This window comes from Eretmochelys imbricata, chromosome 6 (assembly GCF_965152235.1).
Source record: "Eretmochelys imbricata isolate rEreImb1 chromosome 6, rEreImb1.hap1, whole genome shotgun sequence".
Classification (NCBI taxonomy): Eukaryota; Metazoa; Chordata; order Testudines; family Cheloniidae; genus Eretmochelys; species Eretmochelys imbricata.
The window spans coordinates 22,071,260-22,087,764 of record NC_135577.1 but is presented as its reverse complement, the minus strand read 5'-3'; the positions used below and the strand labels follow the sequence as shown (position 1 = coordinate 22,087,764).

General features: G+C 48.9%; 1 protein-coding gene across 1 annotated transcript in view; it reads right to left on the bottom strand.

Annotated features, from left to right (window-relative positions):
• The window catches only part of RASSF7 (Ras association domain family member 7), a 46,381-nt gene that overhangs the window by 10,069 nt on the left and 19,807 nt on the right, over positions 1-16,505 (bottom strand). The window contains exons 2-3 of the mRNA XM_077820159.1: positions 7,927-8,081; positions 617-1,512 (exon numbers count right to left, since the gene is read on the bottom strand). Of these exons, the coding sequence (XP_077676285.1) occupies positions 617-1,512; positions 7,927-8,081 (1,051 nt within the window). The remainder of the gene's footprint in view (positions 1-616; positions 1,513-7,926; positions 8,082-16,505) is intronic.

The window sequence follows — 16,505 nt, the reverse complement described above, 5'->3', positions numbered from 1 at the left end:
GCTCTGATATATTTATAGAGAGCAATCATATCTCCCCTCAACCTTCTTTTAGTTAGGCTAAACAAGCCAAGCTCCTTGAGTCTTCATGTCCACAAGTGTTCCAGCCACATCAGGAGGAGCTGTGTTTCGCAAGAGTCAGTCCCTCTCCCCACACCCTGCACTGTAAGGTTTGCTAAGCTGGAGCCCACATGGCACTGAGCAGCAAAGCAGGGACCCACAGGAGGGGTACCACTGAACTCAGTGGGATTACTTGGGCACGTAAGGGCTTTGATTTGCATGATCAAGCCTCGGTCTGCTAATTCTCCCAGCCATACTGCACTTCTAGTGGCTTTCTATCCACCCAAGTAGTATTGAACCCTAACTGTTGGGGTTGTAACATTGCCCAGACCACTCCCACTATCCATCGATGGCAACCCGACCAGAGCCGCAAAGAGCTCTCTACTGGTCTGAACAGTCAGGAGGGTTCTGGGGTTTCAGGCCAGGTTCAGCAGCTGGTCCCTGGGCAGCTCCCTAACAGTCTTGTTTAGGCCCCACTCGGGAGGAAGGTCCGAGCGCGAGCGGAACGCGGCTGCATTCCACTGCTGACTCCCAGGGGCACGCGTTACTGAGACTGTACCTGTAAATTCCTTTCGGCTTCTTCCAAGGCCTTCCCCACGCTCTCCAGGCTGCTCTCCAGCTGGGCGCTCTGCTTGGTCTTGGCTTCCAGATCCTTTTTCATTTTGGCAGCCATGTCCTCCAGATCTGCAGGAGCCTCCTTTGCCCGCCTGGCCCTCTCTGTGATCTCTAACTGGATCTCCTTCTCCAGGGCCTCCGTCTTGGTGGTCAGCTCGTGGATTTTCTGGGTGTACTCCTCCATGGTGGCCCGCAGGCTCCTCACCTTCTCCTGCCGCTCCCTCTCGCACTCCTTCTCCAGGTGGAGCTCACTCTGCCAGAACTCCTCTTCGCCCAGCTCCATCTCATTCCGCCTGATCAGGTGCTCCAGATAAAGGATCTGGTCTTCCTGGCTGGAGCCCCTGTCCTGCTCCCAGTGCCTGAGGTCCGTTTCCAGGGAATCCCCATGCACCTCCAAGGAGTGCAGCTGCTCCTGCTGGTGCAGCACAGTCTTAAACAGCTCCTCCTTGGATGGATGGCTGCGACTGGTGCTGTCCTTCGAGTCTACACTGTCCCTCTTGTGCAGTCTCAGCTTGCTCTTGGCAAGCCGATCGCTGGAGCCCATAGGGCCCAAGTTAAAGGTCATAGACTTTTTAGGTTCCCGGGACCTGGGCACCTCTGTGCTGACCAGCCTGGGTTTGATGGGAAGGCTGGCCCGGATGAATGTCCTCTCGGGAGCCTGGGGGGCACTGTCAGAGGAAGGGCGCTCGGCCAGGCTGGGGCCCGTCCGCTGCAATATGAACTGCACGTCATTGGCATACTGTCCACACTTGGCCAGCGACTCCAGAGGGCATTCATGAGGTAGAAGCTGCCTCTCCTTCTCCCGCAGCTTCTGGATGAGAATGTACCTTCCTGTCTGGCCTGAGAAGAGAACAGATGAGTCACTAGGAGCTCAGAGAGAAATGGGGAATATCACACTTGGCAACATTTCATCACGCTCAGCCGCTCCACTCCCCCAGCCTGTACCCGAGAGCCCATCTGCATTACAAACACGTAGAGCCTCTGGCAGCACAGCTCACAGCCGTTACCTGAATGCAGCTCTTCCCTACCACACTAGGGGACAACTTACCTGTAACTGGAGGTTCTTCGAGATGTGCGGCCCCTCCCTGTATTCCACTGATGCAGTGAACTACAATAGCGACCCTCACTTGAAGAAGAACCAGGAATCTGGGGGGTGGGGGGGGGGTGGGGGGGGGGGGTGATTTCCGCTTCCACCAAAGACCACCAATGTCAGTGGCTGCAGCCAGGCAGCATGTGTTCTTCCCAAACAATGCTGTTTCAATGCACCTCCATCCAGCCCTATGGCTCCCCTGGTCCTATCTGACTTCACTCCAAGCAGGGGCATCAATCTTCCCCCCACCCTGACTTTTCATAGGTCTATGTACTCCACCCCCACCCCCACCCAACTTTGCAGGCTATAATATAATCACACAACGTTCTATATACTGACAACTTTGCCCCCATTCCCCTGAATTCTTCTGAAATGACACCGCCGGGTTCCAAGTCCTAGGCATTGAAGACTCCGCACTGAGTAGCAGTGTTTTCAGCACTAGGAGAATCAAGTCCTGTAATTACCCATTGCACACTGCTGGGGCTCTGGGACTCACACCACCAGTTTGTCTGCTTTCAGGATTAGACAACACAGTGGTGACGATTTTCAAGCCCTAGCTATACTACTGTCTCCACCCTTGCAGCCACCAGTGGGGAATTACAAGTTTTAAAATGTTCCTAGTGTAGATGAGCCTAAAAGACGACATTTCACGTGTGACCTCAGGCAGGATTAGAACCTGGGTCTCCAGAGGGCCTGTCTAACATCTTATCTCACTGTACCACTGCAGCCTCCGCTTGCTGGATGGAAAGGACATTAGTCATTAAATAAGATCATGAGCCAGCAGGTTTTCTGAGAGCAGAAACATCATAACTCAGCTTCAAACACTTTCTGATGCTTCTGAGATGGAGTCAGGAGATTTCGAGCACACAAGGTTTTGGCCCTGAGCATGGGGGTGCTTCTCTACTTGCACGTCCAATTAATGATGTTGCAGGTGGAGACCCGATTTGCAGCATCAGATCAGAGGCATTTGTAACCTGGTGGAGGGCAGGAGCACATATTGATGGAAACTTCAGCTGCAATTTTAGTGAATTTCCAAATCCCTAGACAGGATTGCCACTCACCATTACCCGCAGGATATTCAGACAGCACAATCAGCACTAACATGCACAGCTCAAGTTCAAGGAAACTGCAAGCACAGGCTGGGTGACTCATAGGGTATCTCACGCTCCCAGGCCATGGCCTGGCTTCTGCCTGCAGAAGAGCACATGGCCACTGACTGTTGTTTGTGTCCGGGGAATACCAGAGGAGGCAGAACCTGGGGCTGTCCTGCATTGCTCAGCGTGCTGACGGGAGGAACACATCTGCCCAGCCTCGCCCGCTGTGTGGCTCGCTCTCCAGTACAGTGTTATGGAGTTCACAGGCCAGGAGGGCTTCTCCTCTCCCTCAGTGCAGGTTGGCAAGGCAGGCAGGACGCTTGTGGTTAAGATACTGGCCTGGGACTCTGGAAATCCAAGTTCAGCTCCCACACCTGCCATGGCCTCTCACTTAGGAAGGCCCCTGGGGTATGTCTACACTGCAATTAAAAACCCCTCCAGCTGGCTGGAGATCACAGGGCTCGGGCTAAGGGCTGTTTTATTGCTGTTTAGACACTGGGGCTTGGGCTGGAGCCTAGGCTCTGGGACCCTGCGAGGTACTCAGATACTAACATGATGACACTCATCCAAACACCCATCTAGATAAAGCTGCAGGGAGCTCCAGGGCCAGACTCAGCCACCCAGCTACAAACATGACCAAGGAAAGGTGCCGTTCTCGACCGGAAACGCCATGAGAGAGGTGGTCTAAGACCCACAGTACAGTGTTTAGTGCTATGGAAACCAGACTGGACCTAGCCACGTGTAATGGTGCCAAAGCCACCATTTCATGCTACAGACGGTTCAGCGAGCTGAGAGATTGAGCCCTGGCTCACATGGGACCCTTGTCCCTTTGAACCCAGATCTGTGCATGAAGAGTCCTCCAGGTCCCGCCACAGGAGGGTAAAAGATCTTTTATTCCATTCCGAGTCATGAGGGAAGATCCGCAAAGGAGAGATTCTGAAACGGAAACTGCGATCTGGAGATAGGGATCTTTTCAAAATCACAACCACAGTGTATCTGTCAGGCAAGGAGCAGTCCATGGTAGGACTGCTGTCCCCTGCTGGGATTAGAAGCCAAACACCAATTTCAGCCCTTCTGGAGGAAAGAAGAAAAAAGAAAAACCTGAGCTGTGCATCTAATCAAAGCCAGGGCAGCGGGGTTGTTTATAAAGCTGGCATTGTTAAAGATGGGGGGTTGTCACAGCTGGAAGCCCAAGGAACAGGTGTCAAATCAGAAGGTTAACAGAGCCTCTCTCTAGTTCATGCTTAACTGCAGTTTTCAAAGACAGGGTTTTATTATCCTCCTTGCTGCCTAACCTGCTTCTTCCCTCTGGGAGCCCAACGGCTGTGGCATTACTGTAGCTCCCATGGCCAGATGGGTGGGCACCTACGCCCATCTGACCGGCTAAGGGTAGAAGGGATTTATGCAGAGAGATGCCAGACTCTTCTTCCTTCTCCTTCCTAGTAATTACTGCATTACCCATGCAATCCCTTCCTTCAATTCAGGCCCCACCCCCAGTACACCTGTAACCCAGCACGGAACCTTCAGTGCAAACAAGGAGTTAGCCACAAACACGGGGGCAGAGATGGGTAACAACTGAGCAGAGATTTCACCACAATTCCAAAGACATCCTGCCAGGTGGGCTGTTATAGCTCACATTTAATGTGACATTAATGACTCTCTGATGCAATAGGTTATTTTATGACTACATCTGGAAAGACAATATACCAGAGTGGAATAGAGGGAAAGTTAGGAGTGTATCTGAATTCTACTGGGAGGGGACAGGGAGAAAAAAGGAGTTAGTTAATTGGACAGTCCCCAGGGGAAGCGGAAGGGAGGTTATAAAGATAGTCCCAAGGCATTCTTGCCAACTTTTAAAACCTCACAACAAAGCAGACGCTAGTCTGTCTCCTCCACAGCTGCTGTAACCTTGGGCAGACATTGCCCAGTCAGCTGCATTCTCTCCTGGTAAAGTTCACAGCCTTCATGGGAGAACAAACATGCTTAATTCAAACAGAGGAACCTGGCTCAAACCTGAAGCTGCCACCATCACCCGGAAGGTCCCAGCAAGTCGGCAGTTTGATGTGGTTTGATGCCTCCATCATACGGAGACAATGTTCTAAAGGTGGTACATTTATAACCACAGTGGAGGGCGTGCTAAGGTACAGGCCTCCAAGAGCCACCTCAAGTTTCTCCAGCAGGCACAGCCCTATGGCAGGCACCAGGCGACTTATTTAGCACCATAACAGCGTTTGCTGAGCTTCCATATGAATAGGGATTGAAATAAAAAGGTGATGTCCTAAAAGCAGAAGCCAGACGAGAGTCCCTGTGCCTGAGTGTATGTCTATCCTGCAATCACAGGGTGGGACTGCAGCTCCCAGAGACATACTCAAGCTAGCTTTCATCTCCCTAGCTTGGGTCCTGGAGCAGCGAAGCCATGGCAGCACATGCGTCAGTATGGGTTAGTACCGCGAGTAATTACCCAGGGCTCCAGGAGGACTTGTATAGCCCAGGCTGAAGTGGGCACTGCCTGCAGCTTCACTGCTCCGGGGCCTGAGCTAGCATTAAAACAACCTCGGGAATACAGGATGCAGTCACACCCCATGACTGCGATACAGACATACCCTGGAGACCTTCAAGAGCCAGAGGCAAACTCAGGCAAAACTACCACAGTAAATTGATCTTAGCGACGCTACTTCAGTTACATGAATAACGTAACTGAAGTTGATGTAGCTAGATCCACTTATCGCAGCGTCTACGCCATGCAGTGTCGACGGGAGACGCTCTCCCACCGATTTAGTGCGTCTTCACCAGACCCGCCAGATTCTTGCTTGCAGCAGCGTTGAGTTAGCTCCTTAGCGAAGATGGGCCTTCAGAGAGCATGTGTGTGGAGCTGGGTCTTTTCACAAGCCAACTGAGGTTGGGGCTCCTGGGGCAGGGCTCGGTATTTATGGACAGTGGGTTACTGGAGAGAGGCTGACATTGGCCCATGTTCTCTACTAGTGCAAAATGGAGCAGCTTGACCGATGCCAAGTCTGCACCAGTACCGCATTCGGGCCAGCACCTTGCAAATGTTACGCCAGGGAGTGCTGCTGGCTACTGCCCTAGGGGAGAAGAGGAGATGCCCATAGCCTGAGCAGCAAAACAGCACCTGACACCTATTGGCTACGCTAACAAAGCTTTGTTACTCTGCTCACCCACTGACTTTCCACCGCAGCCAGCTCCCCAATAGCTCCTGGAGCACAACCGGGCCAGAGTCCTGCCTCACTCACAGTGGTGCTGAGACTTCGTTAGTGTTTGTGAAGCGCTCCTGGATCCTCCGACGGGAGGGGACAGTGAAGGACGGACTATTAGTACGATTAGAGGGATTTCTCTTAGAACATGGAGATTAAAGGGGATCTCAAAGCATGCCTGTGCTTTAATTATGCATGTGCTCCAGGGCCTTCTCCCAGTATCTAAGGCCACATCGAGGTACAGCCCTGCAGGCCATGCCTCGGTTTCCATTCTACTGCATAAAGTGAGTATGTAATAGTGGCAACTCCTTATTTCACAGATCAGCGGTGTGTAGTCTTAGATCCGCCAACTCCAGGGACAAAACAACATTTCTGTGGCTGGTTCCTGTGGTTAGCCCTGCAGAGCCAACAGAGCTAAGTGGGAGGGAGACAGCTGGGTTCTAGTCTTTCTTGTGCCTCAGAACAGAACCGTTTACTACAGTAAATCACGCTCAGTCATGCCTAAGCAAACCCAGCAAAAACAACGGTGTGGCTGAAGGCCCAATTACTCCTGGTGGTTCTGTGCAAGATGGAAGAACCCAGCTGGCGCCTCAGAGCCCAGGCTGACTTTCCAGAGCTGGGAGATAATTTTCATTCTTATCTGTAAGAGTGTATGGGAAATCACAGAGATCCTGATTCAGTGAAGCACTGAAGCCTGGGCTTCACTTCAAGAATCTGTTTAAGACCCACTGAAATCAATGGGATGTAAGCATGCATTTAAAGGCTGTTGTGAATCTAGGTCCGAGACAATTAAATAGAACCACATTTTGGAGCCCATGTCTGCATCATTTCCTGATGCCAATGACTGACCTCACTGCCTATTTCTAATGCACAGTCTGGGAGGAAAAGGAGAAACAGCTGCAGACACCCTGCCTGTATCAGTGCTCTGCTGGGTCCTGTGGGACAGTCTACTATAGTACATGGACAGGTACTGGCCCAAGGAGGTTTCTTCTCTCCTATGAAGGAAGAGAATTTCCCTAACAGAAACACTTAGCTGTGCAAGAAAACACATACACCGCTTCAGATCTGTAGGTGCAGCCACCTCAGCCAAAGACCCTTGCACATCCACTGTTGAACTGTGGGTCAATTGTTTGACATAGTTCTCTGGGGTACGCTCCCTTTCTCCAGCAATCCCACCCCATCCTGGCGTGAGCTGCTTAGATCCCAAGTGAGGCAGTGCTGAAAGACACAGCTGTACCAATGCAATTAAACACACTTGTGATCCCACAGACGATCGTTTGCATCATGCTGTTTATGTGGCAAAGATCTAGAGAGTTTAGCTGTGCCCTCCCTGTGGCAAAGACAGCCTCATGCTCCCTGGAGGTCTCCTGCTACCTCAACAGGAGATTACTGTGCAGATGTGGACATGAATTTAATTATGAAGAGATTGGTGGGTTCTGAGGGAGGGGGAGGGGCACAAGCAGGACTATTTTAATGATCTTAAATTTTTAAAAGGTTGAAAGTTAAAACCTGTCATCAAAGAAGAACTGGCCTGGGTCAAGCCTTTTGTGTTAGAAGTGTAAGAGTTCTAGAACTAATCCACCAGGAGGCAGCGTTGGCTGCTGGTGAGAACAGGGTACTGGAGTCAGGATTCTGGGTTCTAGTCCCATTTCTGCCACTCACTGGGAGACTCCCTTGGGCAAGTTACTTCATCTGTATGTCTCAGTTTCATCCAGCTCCAAAGTGGATAATAATCCTTGACCACATCGCAGGAAAGACTTGAGACTGTATAGAAGCACTTTCTCAGGTATTGCAATTAAAATTGATGTAGGTCATTAATGAAACTTCACCAGACATGGTGATTCAACACCTTACTTACCAATGGCCCGTGCCAATGCTATGACAACCTCCTGGCATGTGGTCTGATCTGAGACGCCACACACAACCCGCTGGATACCATCGACCCAGACCTTCAGCTCCATCACCAAAGCTGCAGAGGAATTAGACTCTCTGGACCATCGCAAGGTGGCTTCCCTGTAGGGATAGAGAAACAAGCGCTTGATTTCATGTGTGCTGTCTGATCTGCTGTGCCAGCCCCTAAACACTTCAGAACAATCAAATTAATAGGCATGCAAGATTCCCCTACAGAATACCCATTTGTCAAAATGGCCAAGAGGCAGTTTGTTAATGACAAGAATGGGAGTTAGCCAATGGAGCCATGTTTCGGGGGGCCTAAGACCAGCTACCATTTGATGCAGCCGATTTCAAAGAGCTTTAGAAGAATACAAGACATTTTAAAGGCAGAGGGAACACACCTATAATGCCAACATCTCTGTGCGATCATCCCACAGCAGCAAGCGGTATCCCACACTCGACTGGACCTAAAACCAGCTGCTTGAAACCACTCTCAGCTCAGCTCTTTGCCCCTTGCCCTGTTCCCTGGCTTCTTGTAAAGACCGCCAGAAATTAGTTTGTCTCAAAAGATGTCTCGAGTCCAGGACTGGGCCTAGAGGTCAAGAAGAATTTGTTCATCCCACTGTAAACCCAGTAACATTGAGAGGTCTCAGAGAACAGTTCTAGCATCTGACAGATATCACTAGCTTGCACTTTTCACCTGACAGTCTCAGGTTAATCCTGGCTGGAATCTCTTGCTCATAGCTGGTTGTGGCTGCCAGCACTGCCACTGTCAAAGCAGACTATACGCTACACTCAGGTTTTAAGCCCTACTAGACAAAAGTCTTTCTCTTGCCAGTTTCACAGGCCGCCATCCACCCTGAACAAAAAATGGGGATAAGATGTGCAAGTCACAATGACTCCATAATCCTCCACGCACAGGCAACTTCATGAGAAAGTACTTAATGTATCAGCTAACAGTTACCTTGCCTAGGGATTTTAAACTACATGGGGATTTTAAACCATGGGAGAACTACATTTAAACTTCTGTGCCCTATTTTAGAACAACTTATGACCACTCAGACACCACAGGAATGAATAGGGTACAATTGCCAGATGTGGCCAGCCAGCATGACAGAGCTGGTCTGAGATCAGAAACCGTGTTGAACAGTTTATAATTCAACACTGACTAGGCTCTGGGTGTATCTAGCCACCACAAATAGTGCTGCAAATAAAACCTGCAGCTCTGTTTTAGTTGCTGTTTGCCAACAATCAAATGGGCAAGGCTTTGTTCACACCCACCCTGCAGGTTAAAGGAAACTTGTGATCACAGAGTCATCCAATCAGAATGCAGAAACCATTTCATGCAACTTGGGTGACCAATCACAGAGTTTGAAAACATAGAATCATAGCAATGTAGGGCTGGAAGAGACCTTGAGAAGTTATCAAGTCCAGTCCCCTGAGCTGTGGCATGGTCAAGTTAACCTAGACCATCCCTGACAGGTGTTTGTTCAACTTGTTTTTAAAAGCTTCCGATGATGGGGACTCTCCGACCTCCTTTGGAAATCTATTCCAGAGCTTAACTACCCTTGTCATTAGAAAGTTTTTCTAAATCTCCCTTGCTGCATTTTAAGTCCATTGCTTCTTGTCCTACCTTCAGTGGACATGGAGAATAATTGCTCACCATCCTCTTTATAACAGCCCTTGATATTGGAAAACTTATCAGGTCCCCCACCTCAGTCTTCTTTTCTCAAGACTACACCTGCCCAGGTTTTCCTAAGCTTTTCTCACAGGCCAGGTTTTCTAAGCCTTTTGTCATTTTTGTTGCTCTCCTCTGGACTTTTTCCAGTTTGTCCACATCCTTCCTAAATTATCACTACGTATTTTCAACAGCCCGTAGGCTAAAATTTGTTCCCATAAAGTGACTGAACAATTAACAGACTCACCAATAAAACTCACTGTTCACAGGAAATTTGGAAGCAGAATAAAGGGGTTAGAGTTGAATAAGTTGTTCACTGCAAACATTTTAGCTAGTGCAGGCATGATTTGGCTCTGTCTACATTGGCCAGACAAAATGCCTTTTGCCTCATTGTTTCCTTGTGCTCCCAGTCTGTCTGTCTCCACCTGTTGTTGCTTGTCTTATATCTAGATTACAATCTCCTCAAGACAGTGACTGTTTTCGTTCTGTGTTTGTAGAGTGCCTGGTATACCAGGGCCTACTCTACACTTGGGCTCCCTCAGTGGTACAGCAAAACAAAGACATAATGGGTCTGCACCTTGTTTTGGTTTATTTATAGAGTATTTAAAAGATCTGAGGTGTTTTCCAGCTTGTGCTTTTAGCTTTAGAAATATGAAAAGTGTCAGGTTGCTTCTCCCTTGTCCTTGCTGGGTGAAGCAAGGCAGGAAGCACACCCGATACCAGAAACCAAGATTACGTGAGCCACATCTCCAACAACAACAACGTTCCTATGGTGTGAATGTTCCTATCAAATCCAGCTTCCTATCGAAACTATGAAAAGAATCCCGAGTGAGGACACCTGGTGGTGCTACTCACACACCGGAACCCTAACTAGAAAGCCACTTTGCTGGCCACAATACCACACCTTGGTATGTTCCCTGCTGCCAGCCAAAGCAAACTCCAGAAATAGGACTTCACCCAGAAGAGAACACAATGCTCGGAGATGCCTAGAAAGTTGGGGGAGGAGGGTTCAACTCAACTAGCTAAATGCTTTGAATTCCTCTCTCTCTCCACCTAGGAACCCACTGCACTCTCTGTATGTGACTAACTCTGACATCTTAACTATTCACAGCTGTTGCCAGAAGACTGGGAGAAGGCAGGTGTAACGAGAAGCACGAGTGTTTAAGAGAACGCACTGCATACGTATCTTCTAGCGATGGATGAACTACAGATTGTCTGGAGACTTCGCCAAAGTCTATCTGAACCACAGGCACCAACTTTCCAATGTGCTGGGGTGTGCTTGACTCCCAGCTCTGCCCCAGGCCCTGCTCCCACTCCACCCCTTCCCCCAAGGTCCCACCCCACATCTTCCTGCCCCTGCTCCACCCTGCATCTTCCTGCCCGTTCTGCCCCCTCCCCTGGAGCACACCGCATCATTGCTCCTCCCCCCTCCCTCATAGCCTCCTGCACGCTGCAAAACAACTGATCGCAGCGGGCGGGAACTGTTCGGGGGGCGGGGGAGGGTGCTGATTGGTGGAGTCTGCTGCTGGGCGGGAAGCACTGGGGGGAGCTGCCGGTGGGTGCTCAGCACCCACCTTCCCCCCCCCGCCCCGCCCCATGGGTGCTTGAGTGCCGGAGCACCCACGGAGTTGGTGCCTCTGATCTGAACTCTCTACATAAGGGCGATTGCAGCCTGGCTGAATGAGGAAGATTCCACAACCACCTGCTCTAGTAGGGTGGGCAGGACCACCCCAGGAATAGCTCTTCCCTACAGGATTTCAATACTTCCCCAAGCCAGCAAGGGCTGAAGTATATGATCATGGAATTTAAAAAAAAACAAAAACAAAACCCACCTTGAAAAATACTTGGTTTGAGTTTTGGGCAAGGCTGGAATGACGGAAGGAAGGGACATTTTAAAGCTATTAATTTGTATTACAGTAACCCTTAGGAACCCAAAGAAGAACATAAGAATGGCCATAGAGGGTCACAATGCCAGATGCCCTAGAGGTAATGAGCAGAACAGGTAATCATCAAGTGATCCATCCCCTGTCGCCCATTCCCAGCTTCTGGCAAAACAGAGGCTAGGGACACCATCCTGGCCAATAGCCTTGATGGACCTATCGTCCATGAACTTATCTAGTTCATTCTATAACCCTGTTATAGTCTTGGCCTTCACGACATCCTGTGGCAAAGAGTTTCACAGGATCAATACCCCATTGGGCTAAGAATCAGATAGACATAACTATGTTAGCCAAAGCAACTAGAGAAACTAACTCATGGAGACAGTCACATTGTACACAACAGTGAAGTAGTTCTATTCCAGGCCCCCTTGTCTCCCCAAAAATTTATATCTGACTGGGAACAGCTGGTTTAAAAACACTCCATGATGAATTCCAGCTGTTCTAACATGGTGCGCGTGACCAGCATGGATGGGGCTGGGTTAGAGATAGGCACAAACTGCTGATTTCAGACCAAGATAAAACCTTTTGGCAAGACTGGACATGGTTTGGACTCATCTCTAGCCTAGAAGAGTCTCTGATCTCCATTTAACCCCCTTCCACAGCAGCCAGAGTACAGACCAAGTTACTACTGGAAACTGGTTCAGGCTATTTAAAAGGGGTTCAGGTTTCCCAGCCCAGCATACACAGAACCCAGAACAAGATGGCATCTCAGTGTCTGGCTGGGTAGTGGCTACTGAATTTTCTCTGGCAATTAGATTTCCAGCCAGAAATGTTTTCTCCCATGAGGCTGGCTCAGTGCAGCAAAAGTGCCCAAGTATTTCTGCTGAGAGCATGGGTTCTTGTGGGTTAGCTGGATTTATTTCTTCTTTTTATTTCGATTACTCCAATGAGTTGGCAACAATTCACTGGGGATTTTCCAGGCAATAACTGAAGCAGAAAAAGCAGCTCTCAGTCATTCGCCCCGCCCCAGCTGTGGGGTATAAAGGTGATGGCGTAGGTATTTTCAAAAATGTTTTGTTTACTCCCAGTTATCTTTATCTGGGAGGAAATAAAAGACCTTTACAAAACAGCATAAGCCATTAAAAGGTTTCCAAGATGTACCAGAGGAGTGTGCTGAAGAAAACCTCAAGAGCTCAGATTGCCTTTGACAAACTCATCATTGTAGAGGGTCTTTGTCATAGTCCCCCACCAAGTTTATCAGCGTCCGAGTGAAACTCGCTACTTAATGCTTTACAGTGAGACACTGGGAGGCCATTTCTATACTTGGAAAAACGTATCAAGTTAGAACAACAACCTTTCCAGTACCCTGACCCCAGGTTAGAAGAGAAGCGTACTGGAACTCCTGCGTCCATAAGTTGCAAGATCTCCCCATCCTTACCATCTAGCCACAAAGAACGGAGTACAGTCACAACCTCCTGAGAGCTGTTGCGAAGGCCAGGCTGAGAACCCATGTGTTAATGCACGTGTTCTACTTAGCACGAGGTTGCCCTTAAACACAACTGTCCTTGTCCACTGTAAGGGCATATTAGTTGGTCCTGGTTAACCCTAGAGTCTGATTTGACAGGATCCAATTAGTAATAGCAAGTTTGCATCTTTATGTATATCACAAGGAAGGGTTGGAAATGCACAGTTTAAATACTGGGGATCACCCAGCGACCATGAAGACCTGAACAGACTGGTTAGCCACAGACACTGCATACAGTCTGTTCCTCACTTTAAGTGAGGTCTCTCTTTCACACACTCATTTAGTCTGAGGTGGGAGGTGTCTCCATTTCAGTTTCACCTTAGACATGTTCTAGAGTTGGCCTACTTGGGTGTGAAGTCTCTCTCATGGACTCTAGTTTGTGTGAGATCATTGGTTCTTTATGCGGTAAGCTCGGTCTTGGTTTTGCACATTCTGCAGTAGTGTCATGGTCCGCTACCATGAAGACTACTGTGGGGACTAATAGCTACCTAGCTTGCTGGAGTTTTTCACCTTCTTTCTAGTAGGCAGTATACATCACGCTCACTAATTTTTGATAAATTGGCTATTGTAGATCCCCACAGCCAAGCGCCTGGAACAATCCTAAGACTTAAAATGACCTGCCAAGGATTTTAAATATTTGGGCTTGTGCCCTTTATTATGTACAAAGGCAGGCCTGAAAGCTGAGTCTTTTAAACCTTCCTTCAACCGCTTTTGCTTTTTTAAAACCCTAGAAAGTCAGCTCTGGTCTTCCCTGGATTTGCTGAGAGGGCCTATAAGTTGCCTTTGAGAATGCATGTGGTGAGCTCTCCTGCCTTAACCCAGGAGGCTCTCAGACTGAGGTCTATGGAGAACTGGCTGCCCATATGATGCTAGCACCTTCTCAATTCCAGCTCTACAAAAGGCAGCTAAAAATAGTTTCTTAACATGGCTTTTTCACGTGAGCCATCGCTTTAGTTGCCACAGGCCTATTATTCAATCAGCAGGAGGGCACGGTGTCCTGACGTGCTGCACACAACAAGCAAGTGCATAAGAGGAGGGCTGCATGAGGGAACTAGATGCGACAGACACTCAGCTTTGGTTAAAAATGCATTTCTAGCCCTTCTTCCATGCAAAAAGCCTTACAAACAATCCCAACACAAATAGACTATTAGGCCTCAATGGAACAAGCAGCTGAGCCCAATTTAAGCAGCATACCTGGGATGATAATTTGTTGCATTCCTGCAGTGCCTAGCAGCTCCAACTAAGATCAACTGTGCTCGGTGCTGTATATACACTAGTAAGGGATAGTCCTTCCTCCAAAGAGCTTACAGTCTAAATAGACAAGGCATTGTCTGGTGCTAGGGGAAATAGAGGCACAGAGAGGGTAAGTGACTTGCCCAAGGTGATACAGCACGTCAGTGGCAGAGCAGGGAATAGAATCCAGCCTCTCAAATCCCAGTACACTGCCCTATCCACTGGACCGCCACTGCTTCGGAGAGGATTCCTTCCACCCCAACAGTTTTTGGGTCAAATGAGTTTCAAATGAGAATCATCATGCCAACCGTCCCCAAAGTCAGGTTTTTACAGTGATGCAATCAATGGCAAATAGGAAGTGGAGAAAAAAATGGGTCTGCAGGCTGGCCCAGAAGGGTGGCTCTCTTGATGATGCTAAAGAAATGCAAGTATGTATGCGAGAGAACATTTTTAACAAGCAAGCCACAACATACATATTTCCATTAGCTAGCGAAAGCCATGTAGCCATGCTTATTGATCCATAATTCTCAGATCTATCAGAAGGTTCCTTATTTGCACTCCTCACAAGTATGCCTGCAGAGCACAACTCCTTATAGAAAGGAACCCTTTGGAAGCATGGCAGGGCTGGTCAAATTCTAAGGCTTTCGCCAGTTTTTCTCCACAGGTTTCTATGGGACCATGGTCCTAAATTAGGCAATGGATGCTCAACACCAACAGTTTCATATGGAAATAAACACACCATGTCTAAGAGCAGTCAAGTTGCAGATAAATACGATGCTGTAGATGGCCAGGGGTATTGAAAATTGAAACGCTTCCTGCTACGCAATACTCTTAAGACACCCAATAGTGACCAGCTATTTTCCCCAACACTTACGGCCCTAGTCAAAGTTCATTGCAATTGGTGGATGCTCTTTTCATTTGTTTCAATGTCCTTTGGATCTGGCCTTTATTCAAGTGGACAGTTCACGTGCATCGCTCTGGTCTCCTGCAAATTCAGCTGTGCTGATGCTACTTTCCACGATGTGTTTTCTCCCACAAGGCCCAATCCTGAAGGCGCCAAGTACCTCCTGAAGGGGGCCAAGAGTTGCTCACCACTCTCGGCTCCCATTGGCTTCCTCTCTCCGGAGATGGTCCGTGTACAGCCACCACACTGTATTTTTGTGCTGGTAGGCACAGAGATAAAGACTGGGCAGTATTTCCTGAACTGGGCAAGCACAACTTTTCACAGGGAGCAGTTAGTATCACAGCTGCCTTCTTCCCTGCGCGAGGCGAGGCGAGACACTCCTGTCACAGCTCATTCAGCATGACCCGTGGAAACTCGCAGCCCAGTTGCACAAGCACAGCTACTGAGTCACGCTGCTCAGAAGGATTTACAGGCAACACTTAGTCTATGGCATCTGAGAGCAACCACTCTGACCCGATCGCAGCCTCCGTGCTGAGCCATTGCCTTCAGTGCAGAGCACAGCATTCAGCCAGTCACCCCAAGGAAAGTCAGACTCATAACAACTAAGGACTTGTTTCAGTTTGTACCATTTCCCATCCTCGTTACCAAGAAACTAGGTTCATGCTGGGCCATTCTCCCTAGTAACAATCCAGTGGCACAAGAACAAGAAACATGTATTTCCGCTGCTGGGAGAGTCTGCAAGAGAATAAGGTTTATGCTAGTTTTTATTCTTACCAATCCCCTATGTTGACTGGCCCTGGTTATATCACCTCATTCTCACAGGTTTCCGAGACTGTAATAGTAGCTGGAGTCAATCTTTGGGCCAGAAGCACTTTTCTCATTTCTTGCTTCCCCCTTCATGCTTTGTTAGAATAAAGGAGACATCCTGTTAGTCTGGATGCAGCGCTAAGTCTGCACTTGTATCCTCCTTGTTCGTGCCCTTTCTTTCGAGCCCAGCCTTGCAGGAACAAGGTTCTAAAAGTCACCTGCCCCAGCTGCAGTCCAGAGCATCTTCCATAATTGCGCCCAAGCTGCAGATCCTCTGAGGCACTGCCCAAGTCAGACGTCCACATGCACAAGTGTAACCAGAGCACAGGAAGAGCCACGCTACGCCAATGGGTCCCATCTGCTTCCAAGCCCACCACAAAGCCCTTTTGACAGAGTGGGTTAGTCACATTGACAGCAGAACCCAAGAATGTTTTTCAGGAGACACTGACTCATGGGTGACTCAGGACCCACCTGTACCAATCATCCCTGCAATGACGTCGCCACACACATAGCCTCA